The sequence below is a fragment of the Neodiprion lecontei genome, chromosome 1, assembly GCF_021901455.1.
Source record: "Neodiprion lecontei isolate iyNeoLeco1 chromosome 1, iyNeoLeco1.1, whole genome shotgun sequence".
In the NCBI taxonomy this organism is placed as follows: domain Eukaryota; kingdom Metazoa; phylum Arthropoda; class Insecta; order Hymenoptera; family Diprionidae; genus Neodiprion; species Neodiprion lecontei.
The window spans coordinates 20907579-20928154 of record NC_060260.1 but is presented as its reverse complement, the minus strand read 5'-3'; the positions used below and the strand labels follow the sequence as shown (position 1 = coordinate 20928154).

Below are 20576 nucleotides of genomic sequence, written 5' to 3'. Positions count from 1 at the left end.
AACAACAACACCAACAACAGCTACAACTGCAGCAACAAGAACAGCAGAATCTTCTGCACGAACTCCTCTCGCAACAGCGTCAACAACAGGAAATCGTGTCCCAGGCGCTGATCGGGATCCTGCAAAGTGTGCAGAAGCTTCAGGAGCGGCCGCAGGAATTCCCAATACGCCCAGTTCCGTCCCCAGGTAGAAGGACTTCTCTTCCTTCAGTCCCGATCCCAGCAAGGAGGACCTCCATTCATTCAATTCCGGATCAATTAAGGTCTGACGCCATTTATGGGGGAGGCGAAATTCCCCCTGTTGCTAAAAATTTTGCACCTGTTCATGTCTCGCGACAAGCTCAGGTTAGCTCTTTTCCGCAATGCCACGATGTTCCGTCACGTGATATTTCAGAAGTAGTTGAGCCTCCTGTCGCGTCGTCTCATCCTAGCGTGGATTTTCAGTCAGAGTTCTTGGCCTTTTTAAAATCGCAAGGAACTGTCAATGTTCTCCTTCCGCAGACTCGGAGCTCGTTCGGACTCAATCAGGTCTCTGTACCTGCCGCGAATATTGTAGAGTTGCCCTTGAAACAATCGAATTTGAAGCCCGGTTCGTATGACGATTCGTCTGCTTGGAGTCTATACGAACGTCAGTTCAACATGATAAGTAAGGTTAATGGTTGGAGTCCGTTCCAGAAAGTAGCTAATTTGACAGCGTCTTTGTCTGGTCCGGCCTTGGTAGTTCTTGGATTGCTTTCAGATTCGGATTCTGAAAAATTCGACAGCATTTGTGCGGTTCTTAAGCTTCGGTTTGGCGAAGAACATCTTTCCAAACTTTATTTCACTCAGTTTGAAAATAGACGTCAAGGGCCCAAGGAAGATTTAGCCTCTCTCGGAAATGACATCGAACGTCTCGATCGACATTCCCTTACTGATTGTGCAGAAAAAGCTAGAGATCAGATAGCTCGGGCGAAATTCATTAATGCGATTCGGAATCTGGAGCTTCGGTATCATCTGAGGCTCGCAGCTCCAACTTCTCTACATGAAGCAATTATTAAGGGCTTAGAATTAGAAGCCATAAACGAGGCGGATTTAGATTCGCGTCAACTTCATCGATTAAACCAAGCTGAACCTTCAGAAAATTCTTCGTCCCGTCCTTCAGACAATCAGCCTAGCTCAGATTCTCTTCCAGGAAGGAAAAATAGTGGTTTCTCTCGTTACAATAGATCAAACTCCAATCGGCCTGTCTCAGAGTGCCAGTTTTGCGGCGTAAGAGGACATATCGCGAAGAATTGTTTCAAACTCGACCGTCAGTTGAAGACTGCGGAAGATTCGTGGCGCAATAATGCCTCCAAGAGAGCACCCTCTAATCCGGTTTGGGCAGCGCAACCTTCTGTTCCTCAGAATTCGGGAAACTAGTTACCGATGTTTCGAAAGGGCGGATATCTTCGGTTTCTTCCAAGTTCCTTAGCCCTATTGCTTCACAGTTCGTCGTTAGAGGCCTGCGTCGTATCCTCTCTTATTTTTCTAACCAATATGTCAGTTTCTTTGAGTTTTTATAGATTTTCCCCGACGAATCTGCCGCCTTTGGCTGTTCCCGATGATACATCCAGCTGTGCTATTTGTCCGGTTATAGCCTGGGTTCTCCGGATATTCAGATAAGATCGTTCCTTTTCTTTTATTGAATGAGTTATAAATCCAATCAATCGCGTATTTTTCCCCCAAATTTGCTTAGCGAATTGGAAATCATCCGCTTCCTCTCACTTTTGTCCTCCCAACTCTAGGGTGTGCTGTGTCCGGAGGAAACCCCGGGTCGGTTCACCTGTCCTTGTCTTGACCCCCGCAAGAACTTTGAAAGAAAATCTCTTCCTCTGGGATCCCTTCTATCTCCTGCCCTTCGGTCTGTCTCGTGTCTTCGGCCAAGGAATCTCATGAAGAACTCACCAACTCACCTTCGAGCACTGACTGCTAGATCACTTTTTTTTTAATTGTTTATCTTTTCCGAGTCGGGTCGACTCTTTTCCTCGGGGGGGAGTAATGTTACAAAGGGTGAAATCACCCGCTTTGTCCCCTTTTTAATGATCTAGTAGTCATCATAGATAAAAGTCGTTTATAAACCTCTTATGTCTTTCAAAAGAATAAGGTTGCTGCGTCAACCTACATTATTGTAAAAACAGTCTATCTCGAGACTTTAAAAGGAGAGCTTCGTCACAAAATAAATCCTTTTCCTCTCTTAATTTTCCGCTTCGTAACAATATATATGCAAGAAGGCGCTAATCGTGACACCCGAACTTAGTACGGCACTGTTAGCGACTATGTGCGCATTGTAAGCATGGGCGGGGCTTGCGCACCTTCGATTTCTGCAAGTGTGACGCGTTTCCGGTTCCACGCGGTTGCAATAATCGAGGTCTTAGTGTAGTAAAGTCTGCGAGAAAGATGATGTTGATAAATTTGGCAAAGACTGTGCTATTTACTATTTAGGTAGCTACCTATGCAAAAGATTTCTCAAACACAACAACTCTGACTGTAGGGCACTGCTTATCAATCCGGATTCTCAAATGAGTACACTTGACGAACACCAAATTTTTACATTGTTGAAAACTTACAAAAATTGTCAATTGCATCATTGCCAAAAAGTTGTTTTGGAATCGATACGAGTTTGGGAATAAGCATTCAACATTTTCAATTTAGATCACATGCTTGTTAAAAACGTCGCGCAAATCCTTTATGGGATATTTAACAGTGGTCCTTCACTGAGATTATGTTCGCCGGAACATACTGAAATTTTTATTAAATTATATGCAACAATAGGATGCCATTGGGAAGCTCGATTTTACAGGAGAGTATCGGGTCCTAAAGAAATGTTGCACGAGTACTCCAGATATCTACGTTAACTTCTGTTCGAAATTACGTTGTTGTCGTTGTCGTTGTCGTTTATTCAAGTTTATATTACGGGGCATAATGCGGATTATTTCTAGTCACCACACTAAACGCCGCACGCCGACACGCCCCCTTGACTGTCATGTGTCCTCGTGTTCATATTTTATCTGCGAAGGAAACTTTGGTTCATTCTGTGCTCCCTCGTTCTAACTGAACAACGTAACTTCTAAGTGCCGGGTTTCCATATGTGTCATACCTCAGCACTCTACTGCTGCTCCCAAAACTACAACAATACGATTGTGATCAAATAAATTACAGAATTGTCAGATTTATCCAGATAACCAGTGATTGAGCAGTATTTATGTACCTCTGTGCATCACAGTTGGTATCTTAACCAAAACACACAATAGTCGACCAGATAACTCAGTAGTCAACCATATGACTACAATAATTAAGCATCCAAGTGGTCCTATTGGTACTATAACCAATGCACAAGTCAACCCACATTGACTTTTTGATTAACCATATGGCCCTTAGCTCTCTGGGCCAAGTAGAGCTATCGTCGCTATTACATCGCATCATCTCTGACTACATAAGTGAGGTAGGATCTTTGTGATTTGCGATTAATAAGCAGATGCATGGCTCATGTATACTCACTGGTAAACCAAACTTGTCACTCACTGTTATCACTGCTAACATCGGCGCCTTGTGACTGTTCATTACCACTACGAGTATTACAAGAATCCAAAAGGCATCGTCAGATACTCAAATTTACTATACGGGGTTCAATCGAATTCTCGTGAACAGGTAACTGATGCCAAGCAGATGCCATGTCCAAAAAGTTGTAAAATATTTTACTCCACTCGACCATTGTATCTGGTCATTTATGAGCGATAATGGATACCTATCGGCTACGGTATCACTATTGAGCTCGCGATAATTCACGCATAACCGATCAGAGCCATTTGTCTTTTTAACCAAAAGTAAAAGTAAAAGGTTTTATTGTACCGGCTGATAAAAGTTCTTCAATTTTATTGCGCACAACCTTTCATCTGGGCGAAGACGGCACGGTCTTCGACACTTCGTTGGGCAGTGCGATTGGGTTGTATCAGTCTTATCTCCAATTCGCCTGTACTAATACGTCCTGTAGGTGATCTCGTAACAAACGATGAAACGAATTCGTTTAATAACTTGACGAAGTTCAATCTGTCCGTACCAGCTACATCAGTATCAATTTCATCAAAATTGTCAACCCTATCGCCAACTTGACATATGTTGACATATTTTGTTCTTCTTAAACAAAAATTATCTTGCGACACTTCAGCTGTGAAACTCTGCGCAATCAAATCGCGAGCATTCAAGATATCATGACTAAGGCAGTCATCTGGTACGACATGCGAAAGCATCCTTATGGCGTACTCGTCAATAGTCACTTAGGACAAAATCTGTAAGTCACTTACGATAAGAGACCTTCCAACACCAAGAAGAGTCACCAGCATTGAATACATTTGTCAGAAAATTTATTGGCTATCGATTCTTTTATCGGAGAGCATTCGGCACGAGCATTAAAACAAAATAGATACTTCTCACCACATTGCATTCATTGTGCAGTGACAGATTCAATCGTGCAGATAGATGTCAACTTCATACTCTACAGCCTGCTTCGATGGTCCGCCGGCCGCATTGCTTTTGTCTTTGATTTGAAATCGAGAAGTAATATGACCGCTCTTACTTGAAACAGGTGACAGTCTTCTTCTTCCCTGAGGAATTACTAGTTTTATTTTTGCTCCTGCTGTCGTCTTTTTTTTTTCTTACGATGCCGACAATCATGAGATTTGTCAGCCATTTTATTACAAACGAAAGAAGTCGTTCTCGGTCTCTTATTAGCAGTAAATTTGTCACCCTCGTCGTTGACGATAGAAGTAGCAAATCGTTTTCGATATGCACTAGCCGTTAGTTCTTCCAGCAATACACTTCGTGAATTTATGTCGGTAGTGAACACAAGTTGCTGTAATCGCGGCTCACGTTGAACACAATATGCTAGCACTGTAACTACAGCTATCCGCTCAAGTCATCGATTTCCAACGAGACATCAACGTGGTCACCAGTCTGCTGATATAGGCTGACAAACACTGATCTTCTTTTTGTTTTCCTCTATTTACCTGAATTATCACTGCAGCTGGAGTTGCAATCGAACCAAAAAGGGCCAAAAAGAGTTTTTTGAATTGATGTTAGTGCGTCGGAATGGTCAGCTGCGTTGTTAATCGCACGATCCGCTGACTGGACGGTCGAACGCATTACAATACATATGCTATACTCGTATTGTAACTGACAGCTGGTCGAGGTCACCTCCGACATCAGCTATGGCCGTACATACGACAGATCACAACAATAACAGACGGTGACCGACGCCTCGCTGACACATACTAACTCGATGATCCACCGGCAAGGTCATGGATAAGGAAGAGACGACGACGATGTAGCGTGATGAGCGATCACGACGAGTATAAATAGAAGAACCGCCGAGAGCATCTTCAGCAATTGACCAGCACAGCGCCGAACCAACTCACAATTCAGGAGTAGATTTTGTAAAAGAGCAGTTGACCGGCATAACGCCGAACTGACTCACTCGTTATCAACTCTGTTAAGGAGCAGTTGACTGGCAAAGAGCCGAACTGACTCACCTAAGTCTTGTAATGAAGTGTTTCTCGTTTGGAGGGCACTATCGAATTTAGCTTCAGTAATTTATACGATAGAGATTTAAGCAAAACGTTTATTTCAACTTAGAAAATTTTGATAAAGTATAGAATCCACGAAAGCACGGGATGTCTAGGGAAATAGGAATTTGAGCATAGAGCAAAGTAAAAAAATTTGAACCATGAAAACGATTAGAAACGAAATCTATAAATTCTTGCAATAATATTTTGTTTTTGGTATTTTTCATTGTTGATTTTAAGGATTCAGTTAGTTTGACCGCATAGCGCAACACTATATCATTTCTTTTGTTGTTTTGAATGATTTATTTTAATTAAAACTTACTTTGGTTGATTATCAAAAGTTTGTGAGAGAAGTTCGTGACCAGGAGGTTGATTGAAGATGAAATTAGTCGAAAATTCCGGTCAGGAGAAGAAGTTTAATTATTTGGAAAACGTAAACATAATAATCGACGTTTCGGCCGGGCCCTGCCGACCATCCTCAGGAAAATTTCTATAATAATTAACAAAAAAGAATGCTTCAAAACACAATTCTGAATTGAAAGCAAGGAGATACGTTCATAAGAATAGTTGTTGTTGTAAAAGTAAGTGATAAATTAAACAATTGTACACATGTTTGAGTGACAGTTTGAGGTTAAGCGTAAAAAATTTTTACGGATGGCGAAAGAAAGGAAAAATACGTTTATAAGAGTTAAATTTCTTTCGCCATCCGTAAAAATTTTTTACGCTTAACCTCAAACTGTCACTCAAACATGTGTACAATTGTTTAATTTATCACTTACTTTTACAACAACAACTATTCTTATGAACGTATCTCCTTGCTTTCAATTCAGAATTGTGTTTTGAAGCATTCTTTTTTGTTAATTATTATAGAAATTTTCCTGAGGATGGTCGGCAGGGCCCGGCCGAAACGTCAATTATTATGTTTACGTTTTCCAAATAATTAAACTTCTTCTCCTGACCGGAATTTTCGACTAATTTCATCTTCTATCAAAAGTTTGTACAACGCGTTTGTTTCTTTGTCCTACACGGTTTTTTTATTCAGAATTTCACCTTCCGTAAAAAAAACCGACAGGCAGCCAAGGTTGTCCCTGGTCTGCAGAATCGGTGTTGTGTTTGGGTCATCAACCCAAGTGTTGCAACTAATGTAGCTACGACCAAGAGTGGAGGAGTAGAAAATGAATACACAAACTGAACTTGATTTGGGTGTATTCAAGGTGCCATTGAAATCGAACTATATACAGAGTTGTGTGATACAAGAGTAACTACTATGACGACACTCATATCACGACTGACCTCCTCATTCCTCAGCTCATTCTTACACCTCTATTCACCTTATACACTCACACACATACATGCATACATTATACAAAGCATCATATTGCTTGTAACACCAAGGCTAGAAGTAGGAAGGCGACTGTTTACTCCGAGTTCGCGGTCAGAAGGGAGCACCGGGAAACCCGTATCTCCGAACAGATGACATACACATCACTCTCTTGTCTCCGATCGGTAGCAAAAGCGACACAGCTCTTGTCTTACGTGAGGGAGCACAGGAGGGAGGTGCTTGTTCATAAACCAAGGAGGCTTTGGAAACACTCAAGTCCGTATAACCAATTGATTCAGGGTGTTTTTGGGTCGGAAAGACCGATCCTTCTTTTTGCCCATCAGAAGAGTTCCTTTATATTATCAATATTTACTTTAATTCTAGGGGTTAAGGCAAAAGAATTACACAATAACGGAGCTTTCTCACAGGTACATGCCTCAAGAAAACCGCACACGTTACAATATATACTCGTATGTATATATGTTCTGTGACGTAAGCTATGTCTAACTCAAATAGACAAGTTGTAGCTACCACTTTCTACTACGTTTGTTTCAGGATGAAAAATCTGCTATTCATTATTTTTTACACTCGAACCAAAGGATAAAAAAAATCCATTGCCGATACGACTTTATGCGATTAGCCTTTATGATTTTTTTTTAAATTACGGTTTAAACGTGATTTCTAAATATATAAAATAAGAAATTCTGAGTGACTTATTAACGTTCAGGCCAAACGTTTGAACTTAGGAACATGAAATTTATCGAGCATCCTTCTTTCATCACGTGAGCAGCCACAAAAATTATGTTTTATTTTTTTTTTTCATATTCCACTTCCCCGGAGATGAAAACGGGTAAAGCGTGTTTTTCATGTATTTCTCGATATCTCTTCAGTTCAGTCAGCGAGATCGATTTAGTTGTTGCTTATAGCGGCAACTTATTTGAATATCTAAAAATGTTTTCGAGCATTTTTGGAAATTTGATTTCTAAGAGGATGAGAATGGACGAAACATGTCTCCGCCGATTTCTCGGCATTTTAAAGGCTCGATGCAATATCAATTTGGTTTTTACTAACGCTTAACATAGAAAATACCTATAAACGCATATCAGTATGTCAAGCACAACTCATCACCCCCCAATAAGACTAATGTGTTAGAACATTTTGATTGGTTTTTCACCTACTCCCTACGGATGAAATGGAGGTTATTGGAAATGACCAGTGAAAATAAATAAAAGCTCACAGTCTACCTATATTTAGTTTGAACATTTTGAGCATACTTTTTTGCTGTTTGTAATCGCAAAAAAGTATACGAGTATAATGGTGCTTCAGACTTTACGCCATTGGACACGCCAATAGTGTTTTGCAAAAATAATGGAAAATTTTTATAATCATATTGCTAATATAAACTTACATGCAATTATACTCCATGCAAGTAATGACCGTTTTATAGTTTGAAAATTAGTTATCAAGGTGCGAGATAGCGATAGCGAAGCATTGCCAAAATACTTGAGATGACGAACGCTAGCCACGAATCATTTACTCAACAAGTCTAGTTGACGGTACAATTGTGACTGTTGTATATATGGAGTGCCAATGGTTGGTCAAACTGGAAACCATTCCAGTTTGAACAAATCCAATTGATATGCAAATTTTAAATTACATCAGTTGTCAAATTATCTTGAAAATGACTTCTTGAATTTTTTCTGCAATGAATTGATACGATTTTAATGACAAACCTACTTTAATGGTAACAGTAGTAATGTGAAAGATTCAATTTATGCTGTGATATTTTCAAACATGTTTTTATGATGTAATAGATGTCAGTAAATCAAAAGGTGGATTCATCAATCGGTAACATTATCACTATATGCTTGATCGTTGAGTCTTACTACTATTATTACGTGATTGGCAGAGAGGTTACATGCAGAGGAGTACAATATTTATGTTCAATAAGTTGAGTTCTAAGAGTATTGACGAGTAATTTGCAAAAAATATTTTTTGTCATTCTGCTTCCCATTTGACTCTCTTCCCGCCTCTTACGCGAATATCAGTGAAAAGAAATGTACAGTATTTTGCAGGATTTGACATACAAATACAGTAACAGTTGACTATTACAAAAGTAAACTTAAAATTTAAAGTGTGCGTCAGGGAAATTAGAAGTTTAATTACTGATTTTCAGTAAAAATGCGTGTTATATATCAGGCTGAATCCATCTCAAATCATACAGGCCAGCAGAAGTCATCTTCCATAATTGCTCGGAACTGAAGTATGTTCTTCCTCGCCCAAAATAAGCGGACATGTATTTGTGTTTTGATAATCATATCAATTATGAATATGAAAAAAATAAAAACCGATGCTTCATTTTTCAGAATCGGAAAGAATGAAAAAATAAAATAATTGTATAAATCAATTGTAAGCCTCTTGTGTTGCTCAAAAATAGTCGGCATGAAAAATATATTTAACATACAATCCCAAGTAGTAAATCGATTGAAAAATGCTTCTAGGAAATACAAAAACTGATATTACATTATTTTTGCAGGAATTCGCATCTGCAGGGAAATGAAGAATTGAATTATATTCAATGGAGGCCTTCTTATTCTTTACACTATTCCGGAGCGTATCTAACCATGTAAATATGACTGCCAAATCAAAATAAGTAAAAAAATCAATATCTCGACAAATAATATTAAATCGATATTGCCGTTTATAGGATATATAGTGTATACTCTCTACCAAAACATACTAAATTTTCAAAAAAATCGAAACTGGACTTTTTCAGATGAAATACTTTTTGTTTTTGTTTTTTCAAATCACTATATTTTTTGCAATTTTACCAATATTTCGGATTTTCATATCTGATTCGATGGAGTATGAAGTTTTGCGTATTTCAAAATAAGACTTTTTAGAAAATCTCAAAAATTGCGAAATTGACGGTTATTTTTCGGAAATTATATATTAAAAATCAGGAAAAACCGATATTTACCATATAATCATAACAAATCGTTATCGGACGTGAAAAATTGATATAGATAATAATAAAATATACGTGTCCGCTTATTTTGAGCGAGGAAGAACATACTTCAGTTATTATGTAATATGATCTCCACTAGCCTGCATGATTTGAGATGGATTCAGCCATCAGAACTCTAAAAGAAGGCAATATCTGTTTTAATTCAATTTGCATGAACGAAATATTTCAGTCATCGCAACTTTATAGCAGAAACAGGACTGGAAATGTTGTAAAAATCTCCCAATTGATTTCTAATTCACAAAAGATCAAGGAATATTTAATTGAATAATAATTGTATTAAGCATAGACTACAATTTGCTGTGAAAGCATTTAAACTGTAAAACAATACGTCAGATGCACACAAAAATAAAATCCCCGACTCTGGCGTGAAAGGATAAAGAAATGAATTCATATAAGACCGCCTCAAACTTATACGATGTGAATCGAAAGGCTCGCCATTTCATATAACAGTTTAAGAAAATCACTCCAAGAGTGTAGTACCTGTACTTTTGACTGAAAAATACCTGCATATTTTCCTAATTATGCATTAGTAAACTTAGTATTTAGACCCGTATTGTACCTACCTTCATTACCAAGGACGAGTAATAAATATTGTTTTACTAGCGTACCACTTATGCAATGTGAGAAATCAAATTCTGTGCAATAACATACCTGTCTCCCTGTTTGCCTCGATCCCAATCACGCCCTGTTTTGTCTTCATTGTGGCTTCCTCTACTTAATGGACTCCGATCTCTGAAATTCACACCTCCACCACCACTGGTTGTAACACCAACTCCGAGGCCACCTCCCCCACCTCCGATTCCACCACCACCACTGTCTCTGTTTTTATTTCTGTTTTTACCACCTCTATTCCCTCTCGGTCTTCTACCTTGGCCTTGATTTTCTGCCTGATTACTTTGGTTATTACCACCGAACATGTTGCCTACTCCTCGATTCTGGTTTTGGTTCCCAGCACTACCACCTCCGAATTGGTCACTTCCCGCACCCCGATTCTGATTTCCCGAACCTCGATTCTGATGACCAGTAGCAAATTGTTCTCCGCTGCTCCGATTTTGGTTCTCAGCCGCAAATTGGTCACCACTACCTGCACGATTTTGGTTGACTGGCCCACGATTTTGATTCATGTTGCCAAATTGATCATTTACGGCCCCTCGAACTTGGTTTCCTGTTTGGTTCCCCCCAAACTGGTCGTTTCCAGGCCCCCGAGAGGGGTTTACACCAAAGGAATTTTGATTAGATCCTGGAAACTGTTCATTGGTGTTGTTTCGGCTTAGATTACCCCCTCCAAATTGATCATTAGCAAAATTCTGATTCTGCCCACTATTGAAGCCTTGATTTCCACTTACAAACGAATCGTTGGGGCTTCCGAATTGGTTATTTCCAAAAGAATTGTTGCCTCCTGGTTGCAGTGGTGGAAAGTTACCCTGGATATCAGATCCCCCTCCGCCACTGGATGTTCCAACACTAATTACCCCTACATTGCCAGGTCCTCCCCCTCCTGCGGTAATACCACTACTCACGGTCTGGCCATCCTTTTTAGCAGGTCGGACATCTGGATGTAAAAGAAACTATAATTATCACAAAAACAAAAAGAGGAAAAATTAATAATATCTTCATTCATAAAAATGATTTTGTAATTTTCAATTACGTGATTGCTAGACTGTGGATGAAACCAGCAATATTTGGGAATAAACTCTTGTACCTTTGCTATTACTCATTTCAGAATATCTCAGGGTTTCTTATTATCTTGGTAAGATTGTGATATATTTTTCATATGATTTTTAAGATTTAGTAATATATGTGAATTCAAATTACAGAATCTTGATGAACAGATTTTGATTCAATTCATTACATTTACCGTTGATAACATTCTACAGCATAAAACGGACTACTAATTTACATTTTCTTAGTTATTACTATGTACAATAAATGCTTGACATGGTTACTTCAAACCAAGGATTTAGGATCAAAATTCTTTTCTCATACATTTCTTTTTTGGGAACTGCATACAATTAAGTACATTTCTTTGTATACCTGATAATTTTAGTAGTAACGATGAAATATATATGAAGGTGATCTTCATTCAGGCATATTCAAAATTTCTGTTAAGAAACTTCAAGTTGATTTCTTTAAATTTTATTGTGATTTAAGCGGAGACTATGGTGAAAATTAAATAAAAAATAAATAATTTAGTTTTTGAAAAGACTAAAGAAGACATAATCAAATATTCTTTCCTACGGGGTGCATATTATTGTACTACGTGTCACGGAAAAATATTTTAATCTTCTGCAATGAGAGTGTATGTGTAATAAATTATTGGCAGATTTCCAGCGTACTGCTGTGAAAAGTTCTTTGCACATTACAATTTCATCACAGAAGATTAAAATTTTCAGGGTGTCGACTGCAATCGAGAATTTCAATCCCAGCACTGTTCCAGGAATCGCCGAGAAAAATAATTGAAAAATTCAAGGACATTAATTTCGTTTGCTCATGAACTTTTCAGGATACTATAAATTGTTCAGGTAAGAAATTAGAAAATTTATACAGCAGTGTATATATAAAGTGAATTGCTGCTAAAGTGAATGGTCCGTTTGCTAAAATTTAACATATTCAATGCAGTGTATTACAAATGAAATGTCGCAGTATTCTGTAAAAAATTTTGTATATTAACTATTCCAGGACAAATCAAAATATTGCAGGGCTTTCGAGGACTTAAGGAGCGATTTTTGTTTTCTTGAGGATACTCAAGGAGAAATAGACACCCTGAATTTTCTTTCAGGACACACACTGCGATAATCTCAATCTTGCAGAAAGGGATATTTAACTACATATTTTTTAGTTATTCCAAAAACGAAAAATGCGGTATTATTAAAATTTGATTGAAATCCCCATTAGAATGGTAATTTTTACGACTGTGTTACATGTAAAAAAAAAAAACATGAAAAAAAGTAAACCCCTGCAACCTCATGCCTAAGAGATTAGCCTTAACCGATAATAACCTAAACGTCAAGTTGAAAATATTGAAAAAATTAAGGTAACTACTACCCATTACACAGACATTGTGGTTTGCCATTTGTAGGCTGCTAATGGTTCAAGAGTCCTAAGATTAGTTTGTGGCGATTTATTCACTCCTACATTCGACACTTGTGAAGACTTTCCCAGTATATGTATAGTGGAAATGAAAAGTTCAATGATACAACAGATAATTGAAGATGCCTGTGGATGATAATGCAAGATACAGATAATGTGTCAGATTTGAAGGGTATATTACCTATTCGTCTGCCTTTAAACATGTTTCCATTTTCATTCTGTATTGCTTTGAGTGCTGACTGTTCATCTTCAAACTGCACGAAGCCAAACCCTCGGTTAATTAAGGAACCAACAACAGTGCCATACTTCTGAAAATGCTCCTCCAATTCATGTTTATTCATGTCTTCTGTCTGAAGATGACCTACAAATATTCGGCTGTTGATGGTTGCCGGATCTTTCAATAATCGGGCAGCCATCGTGTAGCAGATTTCTGTGTCTTATATCTGTAAAGAAAATTGTAGAAATTTTTTAAAAATAAGAACAACTTTTCTGCAAAGAGGATTGATCTATAAACTGATTATGAGAAATTGGCCAAGCAAGTATTTAACTCTCAAAAGGCATGTGTTACCTGCGAGAGAATTGTAAATAATAGATCGTTTTTTGCGGTGGCTTGAAATTAGGAAATTGTTATGAAATGAGTTGAATACATTCCAAAGAAATGGATTTTTTATTAGACAATTTATCTAGTTTAGTTATAAGCATCAACATGTATTTTTTAACAATAAGATTTTTACTTGCAGCATTTACTTGTTTAAGATGTGTATGATAATTCAGTTCCAGGTGTCTTAATCCAGGACTTAGTAGGAATATCTCTCAATATACTTATGCCCCTTGAAAATGTGTTATATATGCAGATGACAGTCTTTTATAACGACCAGATCAAAGTTCGTAAAACGAACATAACGAAACATGGAATGAAATGTGTATTCCGCAACTTATAAATTGTTAGAAATGTAGTACACACTCAAGCATAAAGACCTGAATAAAACATAATGTATCCATTCTGCAACTGGGAGCCATACAAATTAATTCTCAAATTAACACATGGGATGAATAAATTAATAAATTAAGACTGATCAATGAATGAACAAAAAGTAAGGAGATAAATAACTTTTTGCTACACGTGCTTGAAAATTTTGATTTTTGAAGCCTATGAAGTAAGCATAAGGTGTTCTATTTCCAAACAATTTGGAAGACAATATTGGTGTAAGCGTAAGCTACATAGCCCCAATTGCACGTGCTATGATTAAGCATGTTGACACCAAGGGTTAGAGTCAAGCCAGAGTTGAGTTGGAGTCGAAACAGAGTCTAGTTGGAGTTCAGTTGAAATTGAGTTGGGATCGAATTCAGGTTGAGTCAGATTCTGATTAGAGTCGAGTGGAATTTGGGACTGAGTTAGGTTAGTTAGGTTAATGCAAATTTGTTTGATAGTAAATTATCAGTGCTATTGCTTCTGGACTCATCATTTAAACCTCTTTTGTTGCACATGTGTTTCACAATGCTAACACAACTCTAACCCGATTCAAACACAACCCTAACCCAAATCTGACTCGACTCCGACCCTTGATATATATGTGCTCAGTAGCACCTTCGGTGTTTGTCAAATCACACTTTCCATCACACTTGCTGCAAGAAATAATGTATGCTACATATGCTAATAGGCGATGTCTGACTTGTGTGATTACAGCACTTGCTTTGGCTTACGCTGCGTTCACACAAGTACTCGTGCAATTGCAGCACTCACCTTAGGCTTGTACTAACGAATTCAGATCAGTATTTGTGTGAATACAGTACTCGCCTTTGGCTCAAGCTGCAAACTAACTACTCATCAGAAATTATTCACTTTCCACACTATAAACACGATTTACTATCTTAACCAAATTTGACAGTGAGAATTTGTATATTTGACTTCATACGATTCACTGATTGGTCACTTTGCAGAGATTTTATTTATGAAGAACTATCTTTGTTTACAGCTGTTAATCGCAAATGACAAATTTCCTATTGAAAGAAAAAAAATTGTATAGTAGCAAACTTTCACAAGGAACACATCAGTAGCCTGTTGGGTGACAGTCCTAGGTCATACTGTACATCAATATTCAGAACTTCATGTATATTTTCTAGGTCAATTTGTCTCTATGGGTTTAATCATAAGTCAACATTCACAGAGATCAAACAGCTAAAAGACAAATTATCAGTACTATTTATGCACATCACACATTAATAACCTCAAAACTTATATCACATGGAAATGAGTTTGAACATTCTTGTACGTTTTTTATTTCCATCACTGATAAATATGCAATGTGTATTTGCACAATAAAGTGCCCTGTATGGAATGACGTTAGTCATACAAGAAAGATAGGAATTTTTTTTTAACCTATGTTAATTCATCGCACAGGCCTCTAGAAATTGTCATGTTTTTTTATTACTCGAATATCACAGCCATGAAAACCTATTGGCAACTTTGCCAATGTTCATCAATCTGACAGAGGGTTTAATCACACTATGTAATGTGCCATATATCTTCGGAATGATTGCAGAACTCTTATATGACTGGTCGTATTGCACTTCAATCACTGTCCATGCAAATAAACAGCGTAATAAACATGGAATACCCACGACTATCATGATTTGTTTTAATAACAATAAAACATGACGAGTTGTCCTTTGAATAGTCAAAGTTACAGAAAGTAAATGGTGATTCTATACTTACGAAGTGTAATATACTCCAAAGAACGTTTATGTTCAATTACTATCGAGGTTATGTTTGCCCCAGTCAAACTGAGCGTCAGTGATCAACTACGTTGACATCACTATCCCAAGTACTTGAGTAAAATTTATTTGCTGCTTTCTCGTCTTAATTAGCGGCTATTTCCTCCTAGAAGGTACAGGTAATATATGCAAGTTGTACTATGTTTGTCGAAACTAAACGTCGTGATGTAGAACGCAAGATTAAATTAAATTACAGTCCATTACGTAGACGTGATTATATGGATAATATTACATCGCGTTATACATACATAGTCCCTTTGAGTATGCTGGAAGTACACAAATGGTAATTTTATTTCACGTTCTATTTTCTGCCTTGCAATAACAATAGTCAACGCCAACGCGTAGGTACATGGCAGAGGGTACGCAGAGTTTCGTGAACTTGGTTTCCTACACGGTTGCGTGTGTAGGGATGCAGTTCCATTGCAACACGGATTGACGAGGTTTCTCTCTGGCGGAACAACGGAATGAAATAAACAAAAGTTACTAAATTCCGAATCCGTTGATAGTGTGACGTCATGTGACGTCGAACGGCACTCCAACAAAAATTCTCACATGCTAGACAATAGAAATAAGCGCGCGACTACAGTTAGACACACCTCAGCAATTACCGATAGTATTGAAATACTTGTATTGGACAACGATGGTGCATTCGCGCTAACCAGATAGAACCGGAAAATCGGGCATTCTGTTATAAGGTATTAAAGTAAGGTTTTTTTACCTATTAATGAATGACCGAATCTCAGCAATGTAGAGTTGATCTGACTCATCGAAATTCTTTTGAGAAAAATATTGAGTTAAATGTGACGTCGATACGGTACTTCGCGAAAATTTCCAGATGCTAGACACTGGAATCGATCGCGTAAGTACAGTTAGACTCATATCAGTCGTTCGGGCCACCAATTACCAATAAAGTATTGTAATCACTGATCTCTATCTATATAGTGATTGTAACATACCGAACAACGGTTATTCTATCGCCCTGATCAGACATATCGAGGAAGGAGTATCTATTAGATAAAATATTTAAATTCAGTGCCGGATTAAAGGGTGGGGGGAGGGTAACCGGGCTGAAGCCCCGAGGCCCCCACAATTTTTGGTAAAATTTGCTAGCAAATGGTATGTGAAATCACTCTTCTGAGAAAAAAAAATTTTATAATTACATTCCCAAACATTGAAATTACATTGAGAATGTATTTATTGTCGATGGTGTCGAACTGCACTGGAGAGCGCTCATTTTCCAAAATGAAAATTATAAAAAATAGATATAATTGATATCACTTGACGTAGTCTCGTTGTTTACAAATATCCGTAAGGATTTAGTATTGAAGGTCATTAATGAATCTTGGGACAACATCAAACATTTAGTTAAAGTTCCTAAATATTTGCTTATTAAACTTATAGAGTTTTGTTTTGAAACCAGTTATTTTACGTATAATGGGGTGTTGTACAGACAGGTTGAAGGTTGTAGTATGGGCAATCCAGCTAGTCCGGTGTTGGCCAATATTGTTATGAATTATGTGTTACAACAGATAATTACGGTCCTCCCGTTTAACATTGCGTTTATTAAATTGTACGTAGATGATACTATCGCTGCAGTCCCTGAGACGGAATTAAACAGAGTCTTGGAGTTGTTTAATAGCTTTGAAGAGAATATCCAGTTCACCATGGAAGTGGAACAGAATGGTTGTATTCCATTCCTAGATATCATGGTTGAAAGATCCAACAACCATTTGAAGACTAATTGGTACACCAAACCAACTAGTTCAGGAAGAATTTTGAATTTCTGTTCCAACCACCCAATGTCACAGAAAGTGGGAATGATTCATGGTTTACTGGATAGAATGTTTAGACTTAGCAGCGAGGAGTATCATGAGGACAATTATCAAAAAATTGAGATATTGTTAACTAATAACAGTTATCCAAGATCGTTTGTTCGTGCAGCTATCATTAAGTTTAAAGAGAATAAAGCAAATGGTGGGGTTGGTGGAGTTCGTCCTACGAATTTCATCAAGTACTGCCGGTTTCCTTTTGTTCCGGGCTTGTCACATAAAATTAATAGTTGTTTTACAGGTACTAATGTAAAGCTGGCTTATTATAACGTGTATAAAATAAAATCATTATACACTAAGTTAAAGGATCCAGTGCAGCAGGATCAAAGAGCAGGTGTAGTGTACAAGATCCCGTGCTCTTGTGGACTTTGTTATGTGGGTCAAACCAAACAGTATTTAAAAAATAGGATTTACCAACATAGGAATAGTTGTAAGAATGTTAAAATCTTGGATGAGAACAAAACAGCGCTGGCCGCACATTACTTCGACTCGGGTCATGGGTTTGATTTTGACAAAGCGAAGATCTTAGATTTAGAGAATAACTGGTTAAAAAGATCGGTTAGTGAAATGGTTTGGATTAAACTTAATGACACGGTAAACAAGCGTACTGACACCCAGAATCTGAGTGCAATGTACAACGAGATTTTATCGGTTTATAACGATTATCTTGGTGACGCACGTTAGTTTTACTTTATTTTTGAATGTTTAGACTATTTTAATGTATTTAATTTTTGTTTTGACTCAGATATTGTAGAAATGTTTTAGAGTATTGTTTTGAATTCCCGCGGCGGTGAATGTGGGAAACAAGGGCGCTTCATTCGCTTACTGTTTCCTTATTTATGTATATTTTGAGGTTGACTGCGGTCGACAGTTTATTTACATGTACAAGTCGGTTCTGTTAGCTGCGTTCTTTTTAATTAATAAATTTTTGAATTTTGTTAATTATTTATGAGGAGCTAATGAAGTGGTATAAGAAGATTTATATTGTTTACGCTTATAAATTGAGGTAAATTTATTTGCTATTAATTGTATAATCTTGTTATATGTATTATGCGTTGTGTTTAAAATATTTTGTATTTATATGTATGTTTATAGACGCCTGAAGAAGGCCAAATAAAATGGTCGAAACGTTGCGGAATCAATGATTTGCGTTTATCAATAGTCCAAGTTCCTGTTAATTCCTGTTGTTTGTATAAAAAATAGACTACGAACTATTATGAGACAAAACCGTTTGTCAAAGTTATCCGTACTCATAATCAGCATTGAAAATGATTTACTCAGGGAGCTGAGTTTTACCAACATCATTAATGACTTTGCGTCGAAAGAAGCTCGCAATATGCTATTAGCCTAACGATATAATTTAATGTGACTCATTTCTTGTATTTTACGATACCAACATGTGTTAGTTGACAGGATTGTATATATCTCACAATAAATTATTGCTTCACTATAAAGATGAAAGTTTCCTATCTTGTTTGAAAAATAATTAGGGGCCTCCCACTTCTTTGTTGCTCTAGGGCCTCCACACCTGTGAATTCGGCACTGTTTAAATTGGCTTACCTTTGGAAAGTGACCGGGATCTGATGAGTGCAGCGTAGATTTATTAGAGGGTTTAATGGAATAACTGATTTGGATATTTTTGGAAATTTGATTAAATTGGATTTATTTTGTAGTTCAGATTACAAGTCACAAACAACGGGGTTATTGGTTTTAGATTTCAAGTTAATAGACCAAAATGGAATGGAGAAGCTCACTGAAGATTCGACAGAATGACTTAAAAGTATAAAAAGTTTAAATGCAAAGAGTGAAAGGATTTTATGCCTTCAATGCCCAGTCCATTCTGCGTGGTCCACAGTCTTACATGCTGTATTTATGGCGCTCGTAGTAACAATACGGTAATTAGTTTGAAGTGGGCTAAGTTTGGACAAAATATAGTTAGCTGTATAGCGCTTCTCGCATCGACATATATACATATTGTATGGACTACGCTTAGGCCAATAGAATACGGCCACATGGTAGAAGGAGATAGCCACTGGTTGAGGTCAATCTCCGTGGGAGCTTTCCAGCAACGACACAGAGCGACACAGAGCGACACTGTGTCGAACATGGTGCTTTCCAACAACGACACAGAACGACACAGTCGGACACAGCTGCGGAGCATGGTTGGACACTGTGTCGGATTCATTGCTGCCAATTTTTTAGTTAGAGATTTTATTTTCGACGCATGGTATTGTTTATATTTATTTATTAAATGCAATGATAATCTACACGCGTTTCACAAATGTTTTTTTTCCTGGAGCGCTCAATGATCCTAGATTTTTCCAATAATGCATGAGCGGACTCTAGTGACTGAATTAAGAACCTCAAAACGTTCCAACAAGCACCAAGGCACAGTGTTCGATCAGTGTCACACTGTGTCTCCTTGCTGGAAAGCTCCCCGTATATATCTTTCTATTCTGGAGTGTAGCAACATGATAAAGAGAGAAAGCAATTGCCCTCCACCTCGTTCCCTCTGTCTAAATCTAGCGGACACTTTTCGAAGGCCTTCATGTTGGAATTGCATAGTCCATGTTGATAGCTTCTCGCTACGCCAGTTGTGGGATCTATGCACGAACTAAGAGGATCTATGTTAACTCCCGTTATTCTAAGATATAAGAGTTTTGGACACCAATCCTCGATGAACCAGACCTCCGTGAAGTTGGCCCCCCGAAGTTGTTATTTTTAAATGTAATTAATGCAATTCGTTTGAGAATCGTTTGAGAGGGTTTGAGAGTAAAGAAAAATCGTTTGAGAGTTAGTAGTTTTTCCGGAAAATTGATTTTAATTTTGGGTGTGAAGTTGGCCCCCATATTTTCTATCTCCTCAAAAAATGGACTTAGACGTTTAATTTTTTTTTTAATCGTTTGAGAATCGTTTGAGAGGATTTGAGAGTAGAAAAAAACTGTTAGAGAGTTAATA

At 37.6% G+C, this 20576-nt stretch overlaps 1 protein-coding gene across 6 annotated transcripts in view; it reads right to left on the bottom strand.

Moving 5' to 3' along the window:
• Positions 1-16236, bottom strand: part of LOC107227351 (heterogeneous nuclear ribonucleoprotein A1) — a 39565-nt gene extending 23329 nt beyond the window's left edge. For 4 of the 6 annotated variants that reach the window (XM_046731665.1, XM_046731675.1, XM_046731686.1 and 1 more), the window contains exons 1-4: positions 16038-16236; positions 15731-15895; positions 13196-13457; positions 10576-11476 (exon numbers count right to left, since the gene is read on the bottom strand). In XM_046731665.1, the coding sequence (XP_046587621.1) occupies positions 10576-11476; positions 13196-13430 (1136 nt within the window). In that variant the 5' untranslated portion in view covers positions 13431-13457; positions 15731-15895; positions 16038-16236. Of the gene's footprint in view, positions 1-10575; positions 11477-13195; positions 13458-13761; positions 13786-15730; positions 15896-16037 lie in introns of those variants that run through there. The other 2 variants (XM_046731682.1, XM_046731671.1) reach the window with 2 other exon arrangements.
• Between the last annotated feature and the right edge of the window lie 4340 nt (positions 16237-20576).